The sequence below is a fragment of the Anguilla rostrata genome, chromosome 19 (genome assembly GCF_018555375.3).
Source record: "Anguilla rostrata isolate EN2019 chromosome 19, ASM1855537v3, whole genome shotgun sequence".
Lineage (NCBI taxonomy): Eukaryota > Metazoa > Chordata > Actinopteri > Anguilliformes > Anguillidae > Anguilla > Anguilla rostrata.
Window position 1 is genome coordinate 8,803,581 of NC_057951.1, and position 24,677 is coordinate 8,828,257.

Sequence of the window (24,677 nt, forward strand, 5' to 3'; positions counted from 1 at the left end):
AGCTAAGCTAAGCCTGAGACATGAGCTAACAGAGGTGAGCGAAGCCTGAGAGATAAACTAACAGTGAGAGGTGAGCTAAACCTGAGAGCTAAGCTAAGCCTGAGACAGACGCACAGGTGAGTGTGAGCGAAGCCTGAGAGATAAACTAACAGTGAGAGGTGAGCTAAACCTGAGAGCTAAGCTAAGCCTGAGACATGAGCTAACAGAGGTGAGCTAAGCCTGAGAGATAAACTAACAGTGAGAGGTGAGCTAAACCTGAGAGCTAAGCAGCGAAGCCTGAGAGATGAGCTAACTGAGAGGTGAGCGAAGCCTGAGAGATAAACTAAGCCTGAGAGATAAGTTAAACCTGAGAGATAAACTAAGCCTGAGAGATGAGCTAACTAAGAGGTGAGCGAAGCCTGAGAGATAAACTAACAGTGAGAGGTGAGCTAAACCTGAGAGCTAAGCTAAGCCTGAGACATGAGCGAAGCCTGAGAGATGAGCTAACAGAGGTGAGCGAAGCCTGAGAGATAAACTAACAGTGAGAGGTGAGCTAAACCTGAGAGCTAAGCTAAGCCTGAGACATGAGCTAACAGAGGTGAGCTAAGCCTGAGAGATAAACTAACAGTGAGAGGTGAGCTAAACCTGAGAGCTAAGCTAAGCCTGAGACATGAGCTAACAGAGGTGAGCGAAGCCTGAGAGATAAACTAACAGTGAGAGGTGAGCTAAACCTGAGAGCTAAGCTAAGCCTGAGACATGAGCTAACAGAGGTGAGCGAAGCCTGAGAGATAAACTAACAGTGAGAGGTGAGCTAAACCTGAGAGCTAAGCTAAGCCTGAGACATGAGTAACGATGAGAAGCCTGAGAGATAAACTAACGTGAGAGGTGAGCTAAACCTGAGAGCTAAGCAAGCCTGAAGCAGGACTGAGAGTAACTAAGAGTTAACCTGGAAGCTACCTGAGAGATAGAGGTTAAAGAACTAAGCACCTGAAGAGGAGCTAAGCCTGAGAGTGGAAGCGAGAAAGCCTGAGAATAAATAAGCTGAGAGAGTGAAGCTTAAACCGAGAGAATAACCGGATAGCGCCTGAGAGATGAGCTAACAGTGAGAGGTGAGCTAAGCATGCAAAATCAGCCAACTGTGTTATCCACATGTTTTAATTGAATGAGGGAAAGCAGCAGGCCCTGCTGCTCTCCAGGACCTGTGATGCTATAGAAGCCTTGTATAATAAAGCCTCATCAGAAAAGATGCAAACTATTTCACACATGAAAAGACACAAGAAAAAAAAGAAGCAATGTGCAAAGACCCTTAGTTCTGTTATTATAAATCACAAACTTTGAATATAAATCTCAGCAACACAAGTTTTTTTTTTTTTCATAGTTTAGAAAAAAATATGTTCGTAGGGATTTTGAGTATTTTTTAAAAAATTTCAACATTTTTAAAATTAAAAATACAATGTATGTACACATATTTAAAATAAAGCTAGCTGTCACCAGGGTTATTCTTATTGGCAACTCCGAGAAGGCCATCATTACCTGTACAGGTAAGCTCAGAACAGTGCCATTAACATGGCAACGTTGATGGGGAATTCCACCCTCTCCAGTGTGTAGGGCGTGGCCTTCACCTGCTCAGGTGAGGCGATCAGGTAGGCCATGTGACCCACGCGCTGCTCCACGCAGGTCACACACAAAGGCCCTCCCGCCTCTGCAGAGTCACTCTGCAACACACACACACACACACACTGCGTTAGACAGTCTCCTATGCACTCACTCACACACACACACACAAAACAAACATACACACCTCACATTACACACAGTCAGCCACACACACATACACAAAACATGCTCGCGCACACAGAAAACACACACACACACACACAAAATGTGACTTTTGCTCGCTCACACGCATGCACCTCACCAGCCTCTGATCGAATACTTTCTTTCGCTGGGTCCGACTCACGTATCTGATGGGGACCTTGCACATGGTGAGGGCGGAGTCCTCCAGGATGCGGTTATGACACTCCTGCACGGAGCAGCAGGGCGGCTGCCCGTCTCCGAGCAGCGTGCTGGTCAGCACGGGCCGCAGGAAGTACTCCTGCGGGAGGCAAAGGAAGAGTGGGGAGAGACCGCTGAAACAGGAAGCAGGAAGCAGACGCCAAGTCAAGGGACCCGCCCGAATGGTCCGTATGGTCCCCCCAAACCAAACATCCTGCCGCGCAGAAACCAAGGGCGCACCGGGACACGGTCCTCACAAGGGAAACAAGCCGCGTGGCATGCTTATCGTTCACTCGCAAGACGACGGACAAAGGTCACTCGCGTGTGGTCGCGCGACTCAGGACTCTTGCTCACCTTGGCCATGGTCAGGATGTTCCCGATGGTTTTGGTGATCACCAGTTTCTTCTTGGCGCGGGTCACAGCCACATACAGCAGGTTCCACTCGTCTTCTGGGACGTTAATGGATCCATCTGCGCACGGCAGTTTTCAAATATAAAGCCTCAGAACTGGAGAAGCCCCATAACATAGGCCCCATGTAGCAGTGTTCAGCAGTAAACCCCTCTCACAGGTGTTAGCCCCATGTAGCAGTGTTCAGCAGTAAACCCCTCTCACAGGTGTTAGCCCCATGTAGCAGTGTTCAGCAGTAAACCCCTCTCACAGGTGTTAGCCCCATGTAGCAGTGTTCAGCAGTAAACCCCTCTCACAGGTGTTAGCCCCATGTAGCAGTGTTCAGCAGTAAACCCCTCTCACAGGTGTTAGCCCCATGTAGCAGTGTTCAGCAGTAAACCCCTCTCTCACAGGTGTTAGCCCCATGTAGCAGTGTTCAGCAGTAAACCCCTCTCACAGGTGTTAGCCCCATGTAGCAGTGTTCAGCAGTAAACCCCTCTCACAGGTGTTAGCCCCATGTAGCAGTGTTCAGCAGTAAACCCCTCTCACAGGTGTTAGCCCCATGTAGCAGTGTTCAGCAGTAAACCCCTCTCACAGGTGTTAGACCCATGTAGCAGTGTTCAGCAGTAAACCCCTCTCACAGGTGTTAGCCCCATGTAGCAGTGTTCAGCAGTAAACCCCTCTCACAGGTGTTAGCCCCATGTAGCAGTGTTCAGCAGTAAACCCCTCTCTCACAGGTGTTAGCCCCATGTAGCAGTGTTCAGCAGTAAACCTCTCTCACAGGTGTTAGCCCCATGTAGCAGTGTTCAGCAGTAAACCCCTCTCACAGGTGTTAGCCCCATGTAGCAGTGTTCAGCAGTAAACCCTCTCACAGGTGTTAGCCCCATGTAGCAGGTTCAGCAGTAAACCTCTCTCACAGGTTAGCCCCATGTAGCAGTGTTCAGCAGTAAACCCCTCTCACAGGTGTTAGCCCCATGTAGCAGTGTTCAGCAGTAAACCCTCTCACAGGTGTTAGCCCCATGTAGCAGTGTTCAGCAGTAAACCTCTCTCACAGGTGTTAGCCCATGTAGCAGTGTTCAGCAGTAAACCCTCTCACAGGTGTTAGCCCATGTAGCAGTGTTCAGCAGTAAACCCCTCTCACAGGTGTTAGCCCCATGTAGCAGTGTTCAGCAGTAAACCCTCTCACAGGTGTTAGCCACATGTAGCAGTGTTCAGCAGTAAACCCCTCTCACAGGTGTTAGCCCCATGTAGCAGTGTTCAGTAGTAAACCCTCTCACAGGTTTAGCCCATGTAGCAGTGTTCAGCAGTAAACCCCTCTCCACAGGTGTTAGCCCCATGTAGCAGTGTTCAGCAGTAAACCCTCTCACAGGTGTTAGCCCCATGTAGCAGTGTTCAGCAGTAAACCCTCTCACAGGTGTTAGCCCCATGTAGCAGTGTTCAGCAGTAAACCCTCTCACAGGTGTTAGCCCCATGTAGCAGTGTTCAGCAAAACCCTCTCACAGGTGTTAGCCCCATGTAGCAGTGTTCAGCAGTAAACCCCTCTCTCACAGGTGTTAGCCCCATGTAGCAGTGTTCAGCAGTAAACCCCTCTCACAGGTGTTAGCCCCATGTAGCAGTGTTCAGCATAACCCTCTCACAGGTGTTAGCCCCATGTAGCAGTGTTCAGCAGTAAACCCCTCTCACAGGTGTTAGCCCCATGTAGCAGTGTTCAGCAGTAAACCCCTCTCACAGGTGTTAGCCCCATGTAGCAGTGCACTCCTCTCCTCACCTTCCCTTCTGGCAGTGCCGAACAGTCTCTGACGGGTGTGTCCGGCGCAGTGCACTTTGGCAAAGTCGTCGGTGATGAAGACCGTGTCAAACTCCTGCCCTTTGGCCTTGTGCACGGTGCCCAAAACGTAATCTGGAACGGAAGAGAGGTAACTGACAAAACCTACCAAAAAAACGTACAAGCTTCAAATATTTGTACAGACATTTTGTGAAAACGGCCTCTGCCGACCAATCTCTCGGACCCGTGCTGCGTGGGGTGTATACCACACACACATCTGACCTGTGGAGTGTGTGCGATGTGCATCACACACACATCTGACCTGTGGAGTGTGGGGTGTATATCACACACACACATCTGACCTGCGGAGTGTGGGGTGTATATCACACACATATCTAACCTGCGGAGTGTGGGGTGTGTATCACACACATATCTGACCTGCGGAGTGTGTGGGGTGTGTATCACACATATCTGACCTGCGGAGTGTGGGGTGTATATCACACACACATATCTAACCTGCGGAGTGTGGGGTGTATATCACACACACATATCTGACCTGCGGAGTGTGGGGTGTATATCACACACACATATCTGACCTGCGGAGTGTGGGGTGTATATCACACGCATATCTGACCTGTGGAGAGTGTGGGGTGTATATCACACACACATATCTGACCTGCGGAGTGTGGGGTGTATATCACACACACACATCTGACCTGCGGAGTGTGGGGTGTATATCACACACACACATCTGACCTGCGGAGTGTGGGGTGTATATCACACACACATATCTGACCTGCGGAGTGTGGGGTGTATATCACACACACATATCTGACCTGCGGAGTGTGGGGTGTGTATCACACACACGTATCTGACCTGCGGAGTGTGGGGTGTATATCACACACACACATCTGACCTGCGGAGTGTGGGGTGTGTATCACACACACACATCTGACCTGCGGAGTGTGGGGTGCTCACAGAGCAGCTGCATATGCGGTCCACCAGCTCAGGGATGCGGTGGCCGTACTTCTCCACCACGGCCAGCTTGGCCTCCAGCTCGCGGTCCTCGGTGTTGCAGGCGTACCTCTTCAGCCCGGCGTAGCCGCCCAGGCTCTGGCTGCAGAACCTCCTGATGAAGTAGTCTCCGATGCTCAGGTTCTCTGTTCCCCGAAAAAACACACACGCTAACCCTTTAAGGTGCAGGACCACAAACGCGCGAATAGACTGCTTGTTAACTGAACGTTCTAATGCCGATGTAACAGCCTCTACCGGTAACTTAAGGCAAGCGAGTTCTAGAACACTGACTTAGGATTTTTGGGGGAAACAAAAAAAAACATTGGAAAAAAAAAAGAAAAAAAAACTCTCAAAAGGGTTAAAGCGTCCCGGAGCAGCTTTTGTAGAGTGACTGATGCCTCCAGGTGTACCCGTGTGAAACGAGGCTTCCTGGTTTTTAAAAGAAACTCTGCAGCGGCTGTTCAAGGTGACCGCAGCCGGCGGGCGCACGCCGCAGCACTGGGCTGGCGTTGCCATAGACAACGGAGGCCTTACTCTGTATCCGGTCGCTCTCCGGCTGCATCAGCACCCAGATGTCCAAGATCTTCTTCAGTCCGAAATTCTCCACGCCCTGAAAGGCACATAAACACAGGCGGATGACGTAACGGTAGTGTTAAAGAGTCGGGAATCTCTGGCAGCACGGAGGGGGGGAAGCAGGAAACCGTCCAAAACCAAAAAATTAATTTCCCATCTGTGTGTCCTCCCATGCACCCATCTTTATCCTCTACATTTGTTCCGTGATTTCTTGTATTAGTCTGGTAATGTCCTGTATCGATTCTGTAATAGACCGTAATGATGTGCATTATCTGCGCTGATATATTTTCCCTGAGAATGTCTCCCTTTGATGTTCAGGCGCTCCTGCTAGTGAACGCTGTGCTGGGGCGGCACGGTGGGGGCTGCTTAGAGCCGAGTGCCCAGCTCAGGCACGTCGGCACGGCGATGCAGGCACACTCACGCCCACGATGTGGATTTTCGGGGGGCTGGTGGGGGAGGTGAGCCTGACGGCCTGGTCGAACACGGTCACGTTGCAGCGGGAGAGGATGGCGACCGTTCCCTCCCTGTGTGCCCGGGCCTGCCCCTGTCCCAGCGCCTCGCTGGGGTCCTCCTCTCCTCTCACACTGCCTGCCACACACACGCGCAGTAACACACACGTTACACAAATAGGCACAGTTACACACACATTACACACGTTACACAAATACACACACACAGTTACACAAATACATACACGCTGTTGCACACACGTTACACAAATATGCAGTTACACACACAGTTACACATTGCACACACGTTACACAAATACATACACACTCAATTCAGTTTCAGTTACCTTCCTGACTCCCACCAACCAGCATCTTCGTCACTCCTTTGAAAAACCACAGAATCGTAGCTCCAATGTAGGAGATTTCAGAGCCAAATCTGAAGCTCTTAAAATAAACATTGTATTATTTAGCACAACAACACATACTCTGTGAAAAACACTGAAGCACTTACACCTTACAGGTAATACTGTAAAAACAAACAAAACGCGTACCCTTTAAATCATGTCACTGTTACTGTATAATCTTTAAATGTAAACATGAGTGACTTACAGGTGCGAGTAACAGTGGTACGGTGTACCTGGGTGAGATAGTACAGGTGAGTGTGTGGGGCTGTACCTGGGTGAGATAGTACAGGTGAGTGTGTGGGGCTGTACCTGGGTGAGATAGTACAGGTGAGTGTGTGGGGCTGTACCTGGGTGAGATAGTACAGGTGAGTGTGTGGGGCTGTACCTGGGTGAGATAGTACAGGTGAGTGTGTGGGGCTGTACCTGGGTGAGATAGTACAGGTGAGTGTGTGGGGCTGTACCTGGGTGAGATAGTACAGGTGAGTGTGGGGCTGTACCTGGGTGAGATAGTACAGGTGAGTGTATGGGGCTGTACCTGGGTGAGATAGTACAGGTGAGTGTATGGGGCTGTACCTGGGTGAGATAGTACAGGTGAGTGTGTGGGGCTGTACCTGGGTGAGATAGTACAGGTGAGTGTATGGGGCTGTACCTGGGTGAGATAGTACAGGTGAGTGTGTGGGGCTGTACCTGGGTGAGATAGTACAGGTGAGTGTGTGGGGCTGTACCTGGGTGAGATAGTACAGGTGAGTGTGTGGGGCTGTACCTGGGTGAGATAGTACAGGTGAGTGTATGGGGCTGTACCTGGGTGAGATAGTACAGGTGAGTGTATGGGGCTGTACCTGGGTGAGATAGTACAGGTGAGTGTGTGGGGCTGTACCTGGGTGAGATAGTACAGGTGAGTGTGTGGGGCTGTACCTGGGTGAGATAGTACAGGTGAGTGTATGGGGCTGTACCTGGGTGAGATAGTACAGGTGAGTGTATGGGGCTGTACCTGGGTGAGATAGTACAGGTGAGTGTGGGATGCCTCCTGCAGGGCATTGACAGCCCCTCTGAAGGTGTAAATCTGCTGGTGAGGATCTCCCACCAGGATCTTTCCACAGCTCTGGTGTAGCAGGATGTCCATGACCGCTGGAGAGACATTACTTTGAGTCACCCAAACGCCCTCCTCCGGGACACAGCCTAGCCTGTGCTCCCACCACAAACACACCCACGCTATCAAGCACAACAGCAGAGTAGTGACAACTGAATTCCAATTGGCTGAATGGCAACATAAGTAATACATTAACCCAGAGAAAACATGTGACATCAGAGAGACATTCAGACAGCCTATTTGAACAGTAACTCATTAACCCAGATATCCGCTTCAGTTATGACTGTTATCAACTGCAACGTTTCTATTAAGCCAATAACGATCATGGTCAGGTATGAGCTGAAGTGGGATGAATCACAGGTGAAGTGGTCAGTAGATGTGCAGGTAAGAGCTGATAGGACAGGTGGTCTGCACCTGGTGTGCAGTCCTGGGCCTCATCAATGAAAATGGCATCATAGTTGTAGAGACGCGGGTTCTGTAGCTGCCAGAGTTTGAGGTAACCTATAGGGACAGACACAGTTTGAGGTAACCAATAGGGGCACATACACAGTTTGAGGTAACCTATAGGGGCACAGACATAGTTTGAAATAATCTATAGGGGCACAGACACCGTTTGAGGTAACCTATAGGGGCAATAGATAAACTGAGGTATAGAGAAACAGATGGAGAGTGAAGTACCAAGAGGGCCCATATACGAAACTTAAAGTATGACTGAATATTCGCCTTTTGCCCCCAGCACTTACCATCATGGGTCATGTGATACGCAGTTTCCTTTGTCTTTGTTAACTCGGTCATTCTATCCCATATCTTCTGGGCTTCATACACAAATGCCTGCATCAGAGAGAGAGAGAGAGGAGTGTTTTTTTTAATTCAAGATTTTAAAAGCCTCTCCCCCCTTTACTCCCCAACTTGGATTGCCCAATCAGGGTCAAGCTCAAACGGCATGCTCCAGCTTCACTGGGGCGGGGGGGAGGCTGTACCTGCTTCTCCGTGTGGTCCGGCCTCTTCATCTGCCCGTTGGTGTTCTTGTACTCCTGAGGGACGTGGTCGACGGTGATGTGCCGGTCGGCGGAGGCGAAGAAGGCCCCGATGGTCTGGGTGACCACCTTGGCGTTGACGAAGCCGCCCATGCCTTTGGGAAGCACCCAAGCCACACAGAAGGGCCGAAGGTTGGAGGAAAGCTTCTTCAGATTCTGGTAACTGCAAGGGAGAGACACACAAAGGCCCGTTTAACCGCAGAGCCTATAGACCGCCTCACTCCATTTCTCCCTACTGATATGCTTTCTGAGTACAGGCCCTGAATGAGAGTGATTTCATTGGACACAGTGCCGTCTGCTGGCCAGTTCTGGACTGCAAGTCACACACAGGCATGTGTGCCATCGACTAAAAGAAGAACAGCCGATTCCAATAGGAGGATCACGTACCGCTTTCCGATGGCTGCAAAGGCCATAGAGTGGACCGTCCTGCAGTCCACGTTCCTAGAGAAGCGGCCCCGGGCCTCCGTTGCGGTGGACTTGTTGAAGGCCACGTACAGGAAGCGGAGGTGCGGCCTCTGCTGGGCGTACTGCACCAGCGTGGACGTCTTCCCCGTGCCTGAGGGGGGAGCCAGAGGAAAAGAAGGGGGCGTTTCCACGCGGTGCGACAGCTCGGGTCTGCCTCTCTCACCCGCTGCCAGGAACGAGCGGGGGCTTCAAATAAGAGCTCCCTCTGACTTGGATCCGCACCCTGACTGGAACTGCGACCGTCAGCCGAGCTCGTATTACAGTGAGCCGTATAACTGCCTGTCATTTCCCTCCGACAACACAGATGTCTTGTATCTCTACGTGACGCAGAAACGCACAAGTTTTTGCCATGTGCGGCGGTGAGACAGGCCGGTGTGTGTCAGACTCACCTGCGAAGGCCATGACCTTGACTATCTGGCCAGGCTGGATGTCATGATTGAGTATCTGCTGCTGTTCGTGCGTCACCTGGATGGCCAAACTGAAAAAAAAAAATAATAAACGCACAGGTTAAGGGTAATCACATCCATTTTAACAGACTAAAAAAGGGCTGTGGGGCTAGGTGAGCTCACCCGCTCTGTGCAGCCACTGCAGGACGAGGGGCATTCTCCATCAGGTGCAGGACGTAAAAGACGTTGTAGTGGCACCTGGAGAGAAAATATCACGTGAACAGGCCGCAGCGACGATGACCTAACGTGAAGCGATCGCATTGGGAGGGTCTGCCATGCTGCCACCGACAGCCTGGTCATAAAGGCCCCACCCTTCTGGCTCAGGCTCCACCCCTCAGCATCAGGCCCCTCCCCCCTCTGCCTCAGGTCCCTCCCCTCTGTCCCAGGCCCCACCCTTCTGGCTCAGGCCCCACCCCTATGCCACAGGCCCCTCCCCCCTCTGATCCCAGGCCTCACCGGCTGCTCATCTTGATGCCGTGTCTCCGCATGGCCAGTAGCAGCACGGCTACGCAGCAGAGGTACTCCGATACGCCCCCCGGGGACTGCAGGCAGCCCGACCTCCTCAGCCGGATCACCAGATCCTGAACGTCCTTCACCCCGTTTGCCAGGATCAGTATCAGCGCCATGGCAGACCACGGGTTCGGACCCTGCACACCAACCATTCAATAAGACCCTACCGATCAATCAAGCATTCAAGGCCAACGCGAAGCAATCAATCAAACAGCGGCACGGATAGTGAATTGCAGTTATGAGCAATGAGATTCGGCGTGCTTATTCGATCTTATAAGAAACCCCTGGAATCAAAACGACTTTTCGCAAAATCATTTATTGAGGGAGATATGGGCTAACAAAGTTTGGGGAAATCAGCACAACTCCATGACTTCGACTTGCCATATCTACATTACTATAGCCCTTTAGATACATACTGCGATGCAATGACATATACATCCCTCTAGAGATACATACAGTGATGCAGGGATATATATATAGCCATTAAGGACACAGCCCTTTCGGAGGCTTCACTCACCCCCTGGATCTCGGGCAGCTCCGGGAGGCGGTGCTTCAGGCAGGCGTGCACCGCGGGGAAGAGCGGATGCTCCCTGACGCAGCGCAGGACCTCCTCGGGCTGCACCGTGCGGCTGTGCTTAAACTGGGACACGTACCTGCAACCACGGCGACACAGCAGTGAGGAGGGAGGCCCCCGAGCACAGGTGAGACAGAGACACGCACACGCCTGCGCTCAGAGGGAACCTCGTTTCTCCTGTCCAACGGGGACGCGTGCTAGTGATCTGTACATCAGCTGATTGGTAAAAGCTGTGCTTCATGGCAAAAGGTGTAAATCGGTAATAGAGCTTTGAGAATGGCAGAAGGTACAGTTTGTGACTATAAATCCCAGGCAAAGCCGTGTTAACTCAAAAGCGCTAAACTAAAATGTCCGGAAATAAGAACTACCATAAGAGTACCTTCCCTGTTCATTACAAAAAAGCAGATAAAGACTTTTGGTTGCTGAAGACAGTGGTTTGCCAACTGTATTTGCAGTCTATTCATGGTTTCCCTAAAACAAACAGTTGCGTCTGCGCAGCCTTTCCTGCGCAGGCGCGCTGAGACTCACTTGACCATGTTGAGAATGCACAGCTCTTCTCGGGCAGTGATGCAGTTGTCCTCCAGGATGGAGTCAACGAACTGCACTGCAGACGGCTCTTCCCTCTGGTACTGATAGTACAGCTTCTTCCAGGGCACAAACTGCAGAGGCAGCGAGAAGCAAGCTTATTTCAGACGACGAAACGCTGATTCAGACATCGTTGCGGCTGCATTTACAGAAGCACAGGATGCATCACAATATGACAATCGGTTCAACTGGTAAACCATGACTCAGAATACGGCCCATGGGTCCCACACTAGCACAGTCTTTAAAAAAGAAGCCAGAGTAGCTGGTTGGGACATTAAGCATCACACCCAGCAGGTCTCCAGGAATTGACTTGTGCACTTCCTGCTCTCACCGCCCCTTAAAACATAAACATTAGGCAAGACGGTCTCATGTCCAGTAGGGCCTTGAAAAGGCCTGGTCATGTTTAAGACAGTACGCGCTTACTGGACAGGCAGAAGCTAGTTTTGACACCGCGCTCTCACCTCCGCCATATGACCAGCGGCACACGTCAGGCTGGGAGTCGCATAAAGAACTGCCAGACACAGCGACATTACCTGGATCACGCTGGGACGTGGACGCTACGAGCGACTGTCGCCTTCAGCCGCCCTTGAGTACCACGGTGCGCATGTCCTCCAGCGCACCAGGCCGAGTGCCTGACAGGTCCGGAACGACAGCACCCAGGATCTCCTCGGGCAGGTCTCCCAGCTGCCCCTGTGGCTCCGCCCACCCGCCGCGGCTGCCCAGGAGGCCGTAGTGGGCGTCGGGGAGGGGGTCCACTGGGTACTCATCGTCATCCTCCTTTTCCACCTTCACGCAGACCGGCCCAGCGGGGTTCGGAGGGGGTTGGTAGTCCCAGCTACTGCAACCGGCAGTCCCACCTTGCCTCACTTCCATGGAAAATGAGCCTGGAAACTCCTGCTTCACAGAAAAAGGGCCTGGCAACTCCTCCTGCTTCACAGAAAATGAGCCTGGCATCCCCTCCTGCTTCACAGAAAAAGGGCCTGGAAACTCCTCCTGCTTTACGGCCAGTTCCTCATCGTCCATGAACATGCTCTCAGTCAGGCCCGCAAACGGGTCGTCGTCGGCCTCCTGGAGCTCCGCCTCTCTGTTTGGCTCCTCCTCCTTCACGGCTTTCTGGGGACTGGTGCTGAGGATGCCCTTCACAGGGAAGAACTGGGTAATGGGCTTCTGCGGCGAGCTGTTCTCCACACCTGAAAGAGAGAGAGAGAGATAGAGAGCGAGAGAGAGAGAGAGAGAGAAGAAGGATAGAATGGGATGAAAGGGGAGGAGAAGGACAACTGGCATTTTGGGACAGACTAGAAAAGCTTCACAAGTTGTATGCATCCAGGATCTGACTCTGCCCTGAAAATAACTTTACCCTGGGAGAAAGCACTGGGCATTCAGAGCCAAAGAACCCTGAAGATTCACCAAGAATCCCTGAGTCAATGGAGTTCATGTATGGTACCACAGATAATAGTGGCCTAAGACCATATGCTGAGGGTTACAGTTACAATAGTGCAAACTATGCAAGACCTAATAAGAAACACACTTCACACTTAGGCTAATACATCAATCAAAAGTAACAGGTATAAAGCGGGACCTCTATTCTTCACATTGAACTTGAAAAGCTGCTGTGTATTCCATGTGCTACCCTACAACTAGTAACAACTAGACTTTGTGTGAGCGTGTGACTTCCAAGCTCCGATTCAAAACAACCCCCCTGGCCCCCTCCTTCTAAATTCCCATTGTGGCAGTACCTTTCCGGCCTCTTTTAGAGGGGCTCCTGGGGTAGAGGCCACGGCTGGGGTCCAGACTTCTGCGGGCTGCACCGAAGGGTTGCACCAGAGGACCCCCCAAATTCTGCCCCAGCTCAGAACATTCTCCGGCACACAGGTGCCTCCGCTTGGCCTTACCTGTAACCAGAAGCGCAGGGAACTGGAGTTATCGCATTTTACATGACGTGCTTTTTGTAAAGTTGCACATTTAAATTAATAGTGGTCACGTCAGTAAAGCCTAATGAATTCGCCTAAACTAATACAGTGGTAGGAAGAACTCAGATAATGCACAGTTCAAAACACAGTGCAGTGCATGACTTAAAGACCCACCACATACAAACACAGCATTATCAGCTCTGCGAATCGAAAAGAGCAAATTCTGCAAAGCTAACTGTACCTTTAGCTGCCATTTCCATTGTCGTTATTTCGCGGGGCTTGCGGCGAATTGCAGAACTCAAATCATCTGAACATTTAGACCGTCCCAATACATATTAAAACGCATATATAAATGCAACTTACATTAACTGTTAGCTAACGTTAACAGAAATACTGCCACGGCATCCCAATGAACCAAGTAAGCTAAACATGCACAGCTCGGCTACGGACCCAGTCAACAAACACGAAAATTTCTAAAGCTGGCTATTTCTTCTCATGCAATATATTTTGAGGCTGGGGAGATACCGAGGTTGGCCTAACTTGCTAACTAAACTAACTCACGTCTAAGAAAAACAAACTAGCCAAACAAAGCCATTATGTTTCGCGTCGCATTGTAATGATGTCACAGCAGACTGACCAATAAAGAATTACGATAGAAAAACAGGTTGAAGCTACCATAGACATACAAGCTACCACTCAGCTATCCACGATAAAAGACAAAATAAGGAACTATTTCTGGTAACGCCAAGAGCGGTAAATTCACAATAAACGTTAAAACTGATTATTTTGTATTTGTAATTGTTGTATTAAAAAAACACACAAAAGACATCTGCACATTCAATCCTGCAATTATAACATGATTTGATTATTGAACACATAAATTAATCTCCATTAATGAATTTCATCAACCAAATTTGTTACTGTCAAATTTGGCAATAGTCTGTGGGCCAGCAGAAAATAGGCAGAGAAATTAGTGGATATTAACTCTAATAAAAGAGAACAGGAACAGGTTTCCCTGGATATCCACTAATATCTAAAGTCAGATGAGTGTCAGGTAACAAATTTTTGGAATTTGTTAGGAATTTAGGCTGGGGTTTAAGGCTGCACATCCACCCTTGTTTGCATTTTGGGGATTACAAATCTGGCTACCCTGTGAAGCAAAGCCACCCATTTGGCAGTTGGCCTGTGTTGCTCCCACGTCGTCCACATGGTAATTTCTGACATAATGTGATATTAATTAGGTAAATCATTGTTGAATAATTAAAAAAGCAATTAATTGCTCTTTACTAAAAATAAAAACGAGCATGAACAGTGGGTCCCCAGGATCAAACCTGAAAACCTGTGCCTTACAATGTTTGGTTTGGTGCCTTGCTCTTCCACCGGGGGTCACCAGCACCCAGGAACCGCTGCCCACAAGTACAGTACAGCCATTGGAGGGGGTTCAACTAACTCTAGCCATCTAGACGGGGTTGACAAGAGAGAGACATCTTATTCAGGCTTGGGCTGGCAACCAATCCGCAAACCCCAATTTTAAAGAATAAAACTCTTGGGTTTCGCATTTTTATCATATCATTATTACATATTACTTGAATATGTATTTAACACAACCTAGCAAATGTCACGAGACGCTGGCCTAACATCCATCCAGCATATTAGGAATGTTAAGGAAGAGGAATTTAATTAGCGATTACAAATTTAACAGCATTCATGTTAGAAATCAGGGTTCATCCAGGTGAGTGTTCTAAGAACATACACAGTGGTCGAATGACATGCTTTTAAAAAATTTTTATTGCCATGGCGACACTTTCAATTAGGGACCATAAAAGTAACTTTGGAAAAATGACAATGCAATCCCTGTGTCCGGGTGCTTATTTTCTCTGTAGTTCTTTCTCAAGGGCGAGGCCGTGCAGACAAAAACCCGCCGGGCGGTCATGGCTGAGACATCCCCGTCTCACGACCGCACAGCAACTTCTCCCAGGAAACGTGTCTGTGACTCCCATCAGAACGAATCTCCAAACGAAAAGCAAAGCGCGCAGGATTCATTTGCAAATAATCTCACAAATATTGAGCAATACAACCTTTTTTTTTTTTTTTTGCAACGTTTAACGAACTGGGTCAGCGGTAAATTGTGGAATTGCAATTTTGAACCAGCAGTTAGATGCACATTTTTTGAACCGCAGGAAGTTTGGGGTGTGATGCATCAGCACAAAAATAAGCACAAAAAGACGAGACACAACTCACATCAAGCATATATTTTATTCATAAGACCAGATCCATGACAAGGCAGTGTGAATAAACTTTTTGTCCGTTTTTTTTTTGTTTGTTTGTTTGTTAGTTAGTTTTGTTTTTGTTTTTTGACAAGTCCTTATTTTAAAGATACAAGATAGTTGATCACACACTGATGTGTTCAAAGTTACACTTTAATTGATAAATACGGGCTAAAGGATCCACAGGAGGCTCTGTTCCTACTGCGAAAGATGTGGGGTTAAAAGTAGCCATAGTCAAGACCAGGGATTGCTGAACACCTCTCCTGTATCAAAAAGAGAAGCTGGGAGCATGTCTGCAGGAGTACAAAGCAGAGAGATACATTTTTATTTTGTACAGAGTATATTGGCAAGATGCAATAGGTTTCTTTATGAAAGGTAAGTCTGTACACTTCCTGCTTGAAATACGTCCGTTTTCCACCCCGCTCTGTTATGGTCGTCTACTGCAGCGGAGCTGGAAGAGTGGGTGTCTTGTTTGACATGCGCAAATGCTCAAAATGTTAAAATTTTACGCTCGCAGTTGAGAACGCAATATCACGCGCAAGAGACATCACCGCACCGACTGCTGCCCCCTGCTGGAATGACAGCGCAAAAGATGGACACAAAACAAGGGTGACTTAAAATAAAATAAAAAGTAAATAAATATGTACATCCTTTCGTAATATTTTTCCAATGACTGTAGTCATTTTTAAGTTGTATTTTTACATTTGAATTTCAATAACATACTGAACATAAACGACACGGCAAAAGCATGTAGACTTTCTAATCAGTTACAATGATCTAACTTACAACAGTAAATATTTTTGTTCTTGCCACCATCACCAATCCACTACCCCCCACCCCACCCCACCCCACCCTACCCACACCATTAATATCTTGTTCATAAATGAACTTCCATGCATAACTACTGGTTACCATGGAAATGACATCAAAATCTTACGCTTATGAGCAATGCTGATATTGATGCTTCTTTCCCACAGGCTCTTTCAGTGTACCTTTGAATGCGGTGTTAAATCTGCTAGGCTATTTCACAGAGGAATGGTGGGAGCACCTGGGCACCACATAATACCTAATACAGTATATTTCTGTTGTCCAAGTCTGTGATTGGTTAAAGGCAGCCTTCACTGTGTTTATGTTCATGATGTCATCACACTGAATCTGGGTCCTAAAGCCGAAGTTTGAAGCCTGTAAATTCTGGGCTCGGGTAATTCAATTGGTCTCATTTGGAGGGTTGGGGGGGGGGTCACCACGCGCATCAGCAATGCGCTGTGGAGACAGATGGAAAGATTAACTGCCGTAATGTAAACGTAAAGTGTATGATTTCCTCCAATGGGCTCCTCCACACTGCCATGTTACCACATAAGGGAATTATCCCTCTGACACTTTAAAGAACTTTCCTCTGCTTTTTCTTAGAACTGCACACCAACGATTCACATTTACACATTTTTTACGGACGTGTCTCTGAATTCTGGACCTTGAGAGTTATATAAATTGAGAATTTACCTGCTCTGCTTCCATCAGGGGCAATTCTATACTATTATTCCATGACCACTTCTAATATAATAAAACTCAGACACATTTTTTTATACGTAGGAAACTTTTATCTCCATGAGTATTATTTTACTTAAGTATATATATATATATATATATATAATTATGTAAAATACAACTCTTCTTCTGTTGCCTTATAGTTTTTCAGGGTCATGCAACACTGACCCCTGCTGTAAGTAGGGAGTAATTGTCAGGAACGGTTTATGTGGCATCGCAGCCTTCTGGGAGTGGTCAGCCAACCTCTCTCTCTCTTCATTTACCCTCGATCACATCGTCATAGCAACCTGGGGCTTTTCAAAGAGAAGACCAACCCGTTCTACCAGGGGTTATGATGCAGCTACAGATATCGAAACTGCTCAACAATATAGAAGAATATTGAAAGAGTGTAGGATATTTATTCATTTATTCAAACGGAGGAGAGCCTCTTGCCCTTACTACGATCAAAGTCTTTTAAAAGTCTCTTCATAATTATTATTTTTTTCCCCACGTTACAACATGCAGTACAGAATCTACACTGAAGCCACATTATGACAAGGATGAAGTCACGCCACCTAAAAATGCACCCCTCTCTTTACACAGAAACAGCTGAGGAACAGGACAGGGATGTCCCAGAATGCACCTGGCCAGGAAAGAGCATCGATGGCCCGGAAGAAGTGATGTAGTAAAAATGGCAGGGATGTTTATCATACAGTTATCTACATGATTTCACTCTTTTCCCTGTGTTCATATGACTCGTGGCTATGCTGGTACTGAGGGTGTTGATTTAACTATTTTATGTATATGTCCACCAATAGTAATTGGCAGAATTTGCCATAAATGAGATTCTGTAAAACATAAGACTGAGTAAAAGTTAAGCCATTTTCAAAAATTTTTTTTAGACTGACATATTTCCCTGTCAATGGAAAGGGTTGATTTATACACTAGGGATATTCCATTATCCAAAATGACATTGAACAGGAGAGCGCAAAGGCCTTACTTCTTGGGGGTGGGGGGGGGTGGGGGGTCAAAACGGACCCCCCAGCTCCACGCCCAAACCCTGCTTCAACAGCACTGTCTAGAGAATTCAGAGAGAAATTATCAGAGAACCATCAACACTTGCAGTTATACCCCTAACCCGCACTTACAAGTGCTGTGCTTTTGCACAGCTGTGTTTTGTCTTTGAAAGGGGCTGTGACAGGAGTGTGTTCCTACCTGGAGTTAAACTGCTGGACCCTCATTGCCACTGTGTCTAGCACTAAGCGTAGGTAGACTGACAAACTGTCATCCACTGCATCCATCGGTCTGTGCAACAATCACTTCGGATGCTACTTTCATTACCGTGTCAGCTGTCTCCGTTCTGCCCTGCCTGTACATGTACAGGGTTTACATCGGGAAGTCCGTGGAGCACACTGCCCATCCCATTCCCAGGAGTCTACCCCATTTTCCGGATCCCACCCCATTCCCAGAATTCCCAGGATCGTTCAGTCATTTTTATTGATTTGGGAGAGCTGGACTCGTAATCCACTTCAGCCAGACGTCGGTCTCGGCAGAGTTAAAACAGCCATTTTGCTTGGAAAATTCATATGTACACACTCCACCAACATTAGTAATGCTCTGTAAATCCACTAAATATACAAATCCTTTTCCAAACCCATAGTCCTTATGAATCACATATCTTTGTTTCTTGTATTATGTTCTTCGTGTGTTTGCGTGTGTGTGTGTGTGCATGTGTGTGACTGAGAGTGCGTGCAAGTTACCCTTATAGCCATGCATGGGTGTCAAACGTGTTGTATGCTGTCATTACTTTCTTCCACGTTTAAAACCAAGAGAATCAAGTTCCTCTTTAAAAAACAAAAAAAACAAAAACAGCTCCTTGTACACATTCCCCAGTCACATTCCAAGCCATCTTGTAGAAAAAAGAAGCCGAAGGAACAGGCATTCCGTCTGAGGAGCCCCCAGACAGAGAGGAGAAGGAAAGGGTGGGAAAATGGAGAAGTCTCAGATGAGAGAGAGAGAGTCTCAGTTGGGAAAGAAAGTATTTCACAGGGCGGGACAGCCGGCCAGAGTCCCCAGGAGGAGCGTGGAAGAACGTACGCAATCGCAGGAGGGACGGCCGGTTTGGGGGGGGGCGGGGTCCTCCCCCCCTCCTCGGTCCCCCTACTCCAGGTAGATGTCCTCCGTGGGACAGGCGTACTCCAGGTGCTCCTGATAATACTCTTGGAAAGCCCGTCTGAAACAAGATAAAAACACACGGTGTTAAAGAGAGGGTGTAGGGAGAGAGAGGGAGAGGGAGGGTAAGAGGGGGGACAGGAGGAGAGAGGGAGAGAGAAGGAGGTACGGGGGAGGGAAGGGGAGACAGGAGAAAGGCGAGGGAAGAGGAGGAGAGTGTAGAAAAGGGAGAGTAGAGGGAGGAGTCGGAAGAGGAGTGCTGAAGCTTTGCAGAGTATTAATTTACACTGACACAAGGAAGGCTTGATTTGACCTTGTCCTCTCAAAATGCATAATATGGATTTTTTTAAACCAAATTTTATAATAAAAAGCTAAAGTTCCCTGCAGCAAGCTTGGGGGGAATGAATACTTATTGCTTGCGGTGCTAATAACCCAACATGGCTCATCATCAACAAAATCCAGAGGGAGGGATCACACGCAAAGAATAGATTTCGGGGTGTAGTGGAAACATTATGCGGTTCAATCATATTCCTCTAACAGCAAACAGCAACATACGCTGGTCCATCTCTACCAGAAAAATATGAAGCATTAAAATAAAAAATTTCATTTTCCCTGCACACTGGACTCAATATGTGCATGTGATATCATTTAACCCCTCGAAGAGTAGATTTATCAGAATGTCTTTTTTTTTCCTCAAAAATTTTAAGCCAGTGTTCCAGAACTCTGTTACCAGTAGTGATTGTTACATCAGCATTAGAATGTTAGCTCGGCTCTGACCAAGCCAGCGTCTACACATTTTTCTCATTATTGAGTTGCTAATGGGGACATACTCTCCTGGTATTAATATTAATATTAAAATGATGATCACTCTTCCCTACTGAAGGGCTTGAACTGAATCATCCCTGCTGAAAATGAAAATTTTGGCATCAATAATTCAGATCCAATATGTCTGAAAGCGTCTGATCAACTGGAGCAAGGCTGAGACGGGCACAGATCGACCTACCCCACGCACTCTGCCACGCGCCGCATGGAATCCTGGGATACGAACACGTGACAGGCGAAACGGTTCAGCATCGGGTGCTTGGTGATGAACCCAAAGTAGCTGGAGGAGGAGAAAGCAGATTAAAACTACAACATAATCCTTCACATAAACACACAAAAGGACAAGCGTTACCTAGTACCAAGGTTATACATTCTCATAAAAAATTCATTTCGAAGACACAGAAAAGCAAACATCCTGAATGCACTACACGCTCATTTCCGTTTAATTCAATTCATTTCTGCCAACTGTCCAGATGACAGTTCCAATCATGACTTTATATTAAGAGAACGTCAGTAAAACACATAAGAAAGCTTCCAAGATAAAACTCTAAAACGAATAACTGAATGAGTCTTTCCGACGCAGATGAGCATGGGACAGCTCTCACTGCAGAGACGGTATGGGGGAAGATGGCTCTCACTGAGCGCGCTCACCAGTTGTTCTTCGGATGGCACCCGCAGAAGGAGATGTTCTTCATCTGGAAGAAGTGACTGCACCTGTCAAACTGAGCGCATACAGGAAGGTTCAGTGCTCTTCTGAACCAATCAGCTCACAGTGAAATGCAGAGTCATAACCTAACTGTCATAACAGAAACATAAGGTGAGCAAGCGAAAGAAAGGACTTGTCAAAACAAAGGATTTGTCAGAAGCTCTGCCAGCAGAAAGCCAAGAAACTACCAGTGGCTTTAGCTAACTGGTACTTAGCGTGTTGTGTGCTATGACCTACAAATGAAATAAATCTAATCACAGCTTTGAAAGAGAACAGGGTATGGAAAACAGCTATAGGGGGCTTCATTATTTTTACATTACATTATAGGCGAGTTTGCTGCTCTATGACCTACAACAGTGTAAAAAAGGATCAAGTCACATTAAGTCCATTGAAATGGATAAGCCACTAGATGTCATAAGGAGAAACAAGATAGCTGACGCAATTCATTTAAAGCAAACACAAGGAGAGTTTCGCGCAGCTCCCAGTGTGATGATAAAAAAAACGCACATTTACAGCCAGTATGCCAGCTAATTTGTTCACTGCCGAGCACGATCGCGACGCGCCCGCCATGACACGCGCGAGGAGGCCCCGCCCCCTCCCGCTCACCTCGTCGGCGGCTCCGAACTCGTCCTCCAGGCTCATGACCAGCTTGACGCCCTGCGGGCTGACCTCCAGGTCGCACAGCGCGGCGGGGCGCAGGTGCACCGTCTGCTTCCGCGACACCGCGATCTACGAGCACACGCGCGCGGACCAGGCACGCCGGTGAGTGTGTGAACACGGAGGGCTGATGTGTGTGTGAATATGCTGTGTGTGTGTGTGTGTGTGAAAATGGTGAATTGGTGTGTGTGTGTGTGTGTGTTTGTGTGTGTGTGGGTGAAGATGGTGAATTGGTGTGTGTGTGTGTGTGCAGATGGTGGATTGGTGTGTGTATGTGTGTGTGTGTGTGTGTGTGCAGATGGTGGATTGGTGTGTGTATGTGTTTGTGTGTGTGTGTGCAGGTGGTGGATTGGTGTGTGTATGTGTGTGTGTGTATGTGTGTGCAGATCGTGGATTGGTGTGTCTGTATAAATATATAGCTGTCCTCCCCACAGAGGTGGGCGTGTCCATACCTTCTGCATAGCAGCACAAAGGATCCCGTTGCCTTGGTGATAGGGCACTTCCACCGAGCCGAGAAACTGAACACCGAAGCTTTCCATCCAGACTGTGTTCCTCTTCATCCCTGCAATACCACAGTCATCCTCGCCTTACAACATCTTAACAAAATACATAATAAGAAAATGAGTCTGCACGTAAAAAAGCCCACAGTGGGTATAGAGCAGCCAATGGCGATCTGGTACTCCTGAGTTCTTACCAATCATCTCTCTGGCCTGCCCGACGACCTCGTGGGCGTAGTAGGCGGGGAAGATGCCCCTCTCGCCCGTGCGCATGTTGTAGCCGCGGTACCAGTAGTCATCCTCCTCCTCCTCCACGAACAGCGGGTCGTCCACGTCCAGCTCCAGCTCGTCCGCGTGCCGAGGGATGAACCTGGAGCGGGCGGCACGGGACCGGGATCAGCCGGCACGCTCGCGCTCGCCTGGGAATGCCGGCGTTGCCCTGGCAACGCTACGCTCGCTCGGGCATATAGTTCAACAGCACTCTAAACACCTGATTAGATCTGTCTAGTCGTGCTTTCTCATCTGTTTCACGGAAACCGTTGCTGCGTCACAAAGCTGCGTTCCCTCAACACTGAATAGGCCGGTGAAATCCCGACCCTGTTCCTGCAGATCTACCGTCCTGTGGGCTTTCTCTCCAACCCTAACAAAGCCACACCTCATTCAGCAGCTAGAGCTCTTGTAGAGCTGCTAAATCAGTAGAGTCAGGTGTGCCAAATCAGGGTTGAAATGAAAACCTGTACGACAGCAGATCTCCAGTGGTTGGAATCTACTGAATACACGTCACAATGCAAGCAGCAAAAGTAATACAGCCATCACAGTGTAGTAAATGCCAAACAGCACACAAAGCCACATAAACCCACAGACAAGCTCCTACCCATCACCCCCGATAACAGCACAAAGCCCCATTAGTGCACTTAGGACTTTTCTAATGGCTGCATGGGGGGGGTGGAGGCTGATGAATCCTTCATATCCGATATACCAGTTTCATTTTAATTCCACATGATTGATTTTTACGTTTACCGCACGTGTTGCAATATGCTCAGGTCAGGCATCTCAAAGGCTTATGGCATTAGCCTTCATATATGTGACCCACGTTCCTAAATCACCCGGCACTTAAGTGATCTTCTGCTGCCCCGTCTATTTGTTCAGTTCTACTTTATATGCTTACAGTCAGACTTGGTTACTGTCACTTTTGATATCCAACTCACCGTATTTTCTTTGGCCATTAGCGATGTCTTACACTGTATCCCTGTGCATGCGAGCGCGCGCGTGTGTGTATGCCCGTGTACACACGCACGCATACACACGCGCGCGACCCGCGGCTCAAAATACCTCCGGGGCTATCCGTCACTGTCTCCGTGACAACATTAGCAAGACAAAAGAGAGCAGTTCATCACAGACCACTCGCCTGCTTTTACCTCTCCATCCATCTTCTGTATCATCAGCCCTTTCAATCTTTAATGCTCGTGTCACATCCTGAGACGTCGGGGGGGGTGGGGGGGGTCACAGAGGCCCTTTTTGGTCGCAGATGAAGTGGATTTTTCTGGCGGTCGGGGCTGTTATACGGTGGGGGCTAACAGAACCGCACAAAGCGCTCCCGCTGCGACTCTATTGCCCCTGAGAGCGTGCAGGTACCCCCTCACCTGCACCGGGCACCCCCTCACCCTCGAGAGACTGTGAAACCTGAACCCCCGACCAATGAGGTCTCTCGTTATACCTGAGCAACCGGCCCCACCAAGTACTCTCCCCTCCCCCCTCCCCACAGACTAGAGAAGAGCACATTTGGAGCAAAAACACAGCAAATGTAATGAGGAGACAGGTGGTCTAGCCTTTCTAATTTCCCAGCAGCCCTTGCCCTGTCTCCGCCGGCAACAGGGACACTGCTGTCTGCAGAACGCCTGCTGCCTCGGTGCCTGCGCCCGGGCAGCACACTCACCCCCGCCCAAAAAAAAAAAACCGAAAAAAAACCCCAGGATGATCCAAATGATAAGACATGGGCTTCCACTAATTATGTGAGCTCGGGGTAAAGTGTTTCCTGTAATGTCTCTCGCTCTTGCGAAGCGCACGATTGGCCTGCTGCCCAAGCGTATCCCCTGCCCTCGTTCTGCCTCTCTCGTCCGCAGTGCGAGCTCATTGGTCCACCCCGCGGATTAATCCCCCCCCTCGTGATTGGTCGAACTCGGCCTTGAGGTGATTCTGGCTTCGCGCCGCACCGCTGTCTGCAGAACGCCTCATTATCGCAGGCGAGGCTTCGCTGGAAGCGGTGGGACTGAGCATGCTCAGTGCTGGGAGACAGGGTCCCCCCCGCCTCATGCATTTTTCATGCGTCGCCCGCCGAGCGCTGCTGTCCTGCAGCGCTGTCATACTGAGGCGGTCAGGCCACGCCCATTACAGCTGGCAGAGGCAGCAGAACCCACTTCCTATCTGCACAATATTCACATCACAGAGTGGGCGGGGCCGTATCTGCTTCTGGGTTTCAGTAAAATGAATCACCAAGCATTTAATTATAATTAATTTATTATTTACTTACTAACGGTTTTATCCCTAAATAGATTAAAATAAATTCATTATGTAAGCTGTCCATTTATTTCTACTACCTTGTTGTTTTAGGAACATTTGTCGCTTAGTTAATGAATGACAATTGAAGACAGTGTTCACTTATGAAATGTTTAGACGGTGGTCTAATATAGGAGAGAGCTGGCACTGGTGTGTGGAGCTAATTAGACAAGTGAGACAGGGTAGTCTGAGGAAACAGTAACGTGCTGACACAGCAGCCCTCCAGGACAGGAACTGCCCCGCCCTGATCCCTGACCTCCAGATGAATTCTGATTGGACCCAGAAGAACAAAA

The 24,677-nt window shown here is 48.6% G+C and overlaps 2 protein-coding genes and 1 long non-coding RNA gene across 3 annotated transcripts in view; 1 reads left to right on the forward strand and 2 right to left on the reverse strand.

Annotated features, from left to right (window-relative positions):
- The first annotated feature begins 131 nt into the window (after window positions 1-131).
- LOC135245990 (uncharacterized) lies at window positions 132-1,184 on the forward strand. The gene is made up of 3 exons (XR_010327481.1): window positions 132-244; window positions 318-387; window positions 1,087-1,184. It is a non-coding gene; the product is annotated as an uncharacterized LOC135245990 (long non-coding RNA).
- A 90-nt stretch (window positions 1,185-1,274) lies between these two features.
- Window positions 1,275-13,822, reverse strand: fbxo18 (F-box DNA helicase 1). Its single transcript, XM_064319535.1, has 22 exons — window positions 13,425-13,822; window positions 13,010-13,165; window positions 11,868-12,463; window positions 11,735-11,765; window positions 11,217-11,370; window positions 10,632-10,767; window positions 10,061-10,251; window positions 9,728-9,802; window positions 9,548-9,636; window positions 9,081-9,249; window positions 8,637-8,856; window positions 8,400-8,487; window positions 8,071-8,157; window positions 7,558-7,694; window positions 6,510-6,606; window positions 6,135-6,301; window positions 5,675-5,750; window positions 5,083-5,286; window positions 4,130-4,261; window positions 2,329-2,444; window positions 1,940-2,074; window positions 1,275-1,694 (listed from the first exon to the last, which is right to left on the reverse strand). The coding sequence occupies exons 1-22, from the start codon at window positions 13,441-13,443 to the stop codon at window positions 1,527-1,529; spliced, it is 3,243 nt and encodes a 1,080-aa protein (XP_064175605.1). The 5' UTR covers window positions 13,444-13,822; the 3' UTR covers window positions 1,275-1,526.
- Window positions 13,823-15,420: 1,598 nt separating this feature from the next.
- The window catches only part of LOC135245980 (C-Jun-amino-terminal kinase-interacting protein 2-like), a 40,718-nt gene continuing 31,461 nt past the window's right edge, over window positions 15,421-24,677 (reverse strand). Inside the window, exons 7-12 of the mRNA XM_064319440.1 lie at window positions 22,026-22,198; window positions 21,784-21,893; window positions 21,281-21,403; window positions 20,620-20,690; window positions 20,150-20,248; window positions 15,421-19,207 (exon numbers count right to left, since the gene is read on the reverse strand). Coding sequence (XP_064175510.1) covers window positions 19,135-19,207; window positions 20,150-20,248; window positions 20,620-20,690; window positions 21,281-21,403; window positions 21,784-21,893; window positions 22,026-22,198 — 649 coding nt within the window. The 3' untranslated portion in view covers window positions 15,421-19,134. The remainder of the gene's footprint in view (window positions 19,208-20,149; window positions 20,249-20,619; window positions 20,691-21,280; window positions 21,404-21,783; window positions 21,894-22,025; window positions 22,199-24,677) is intronic.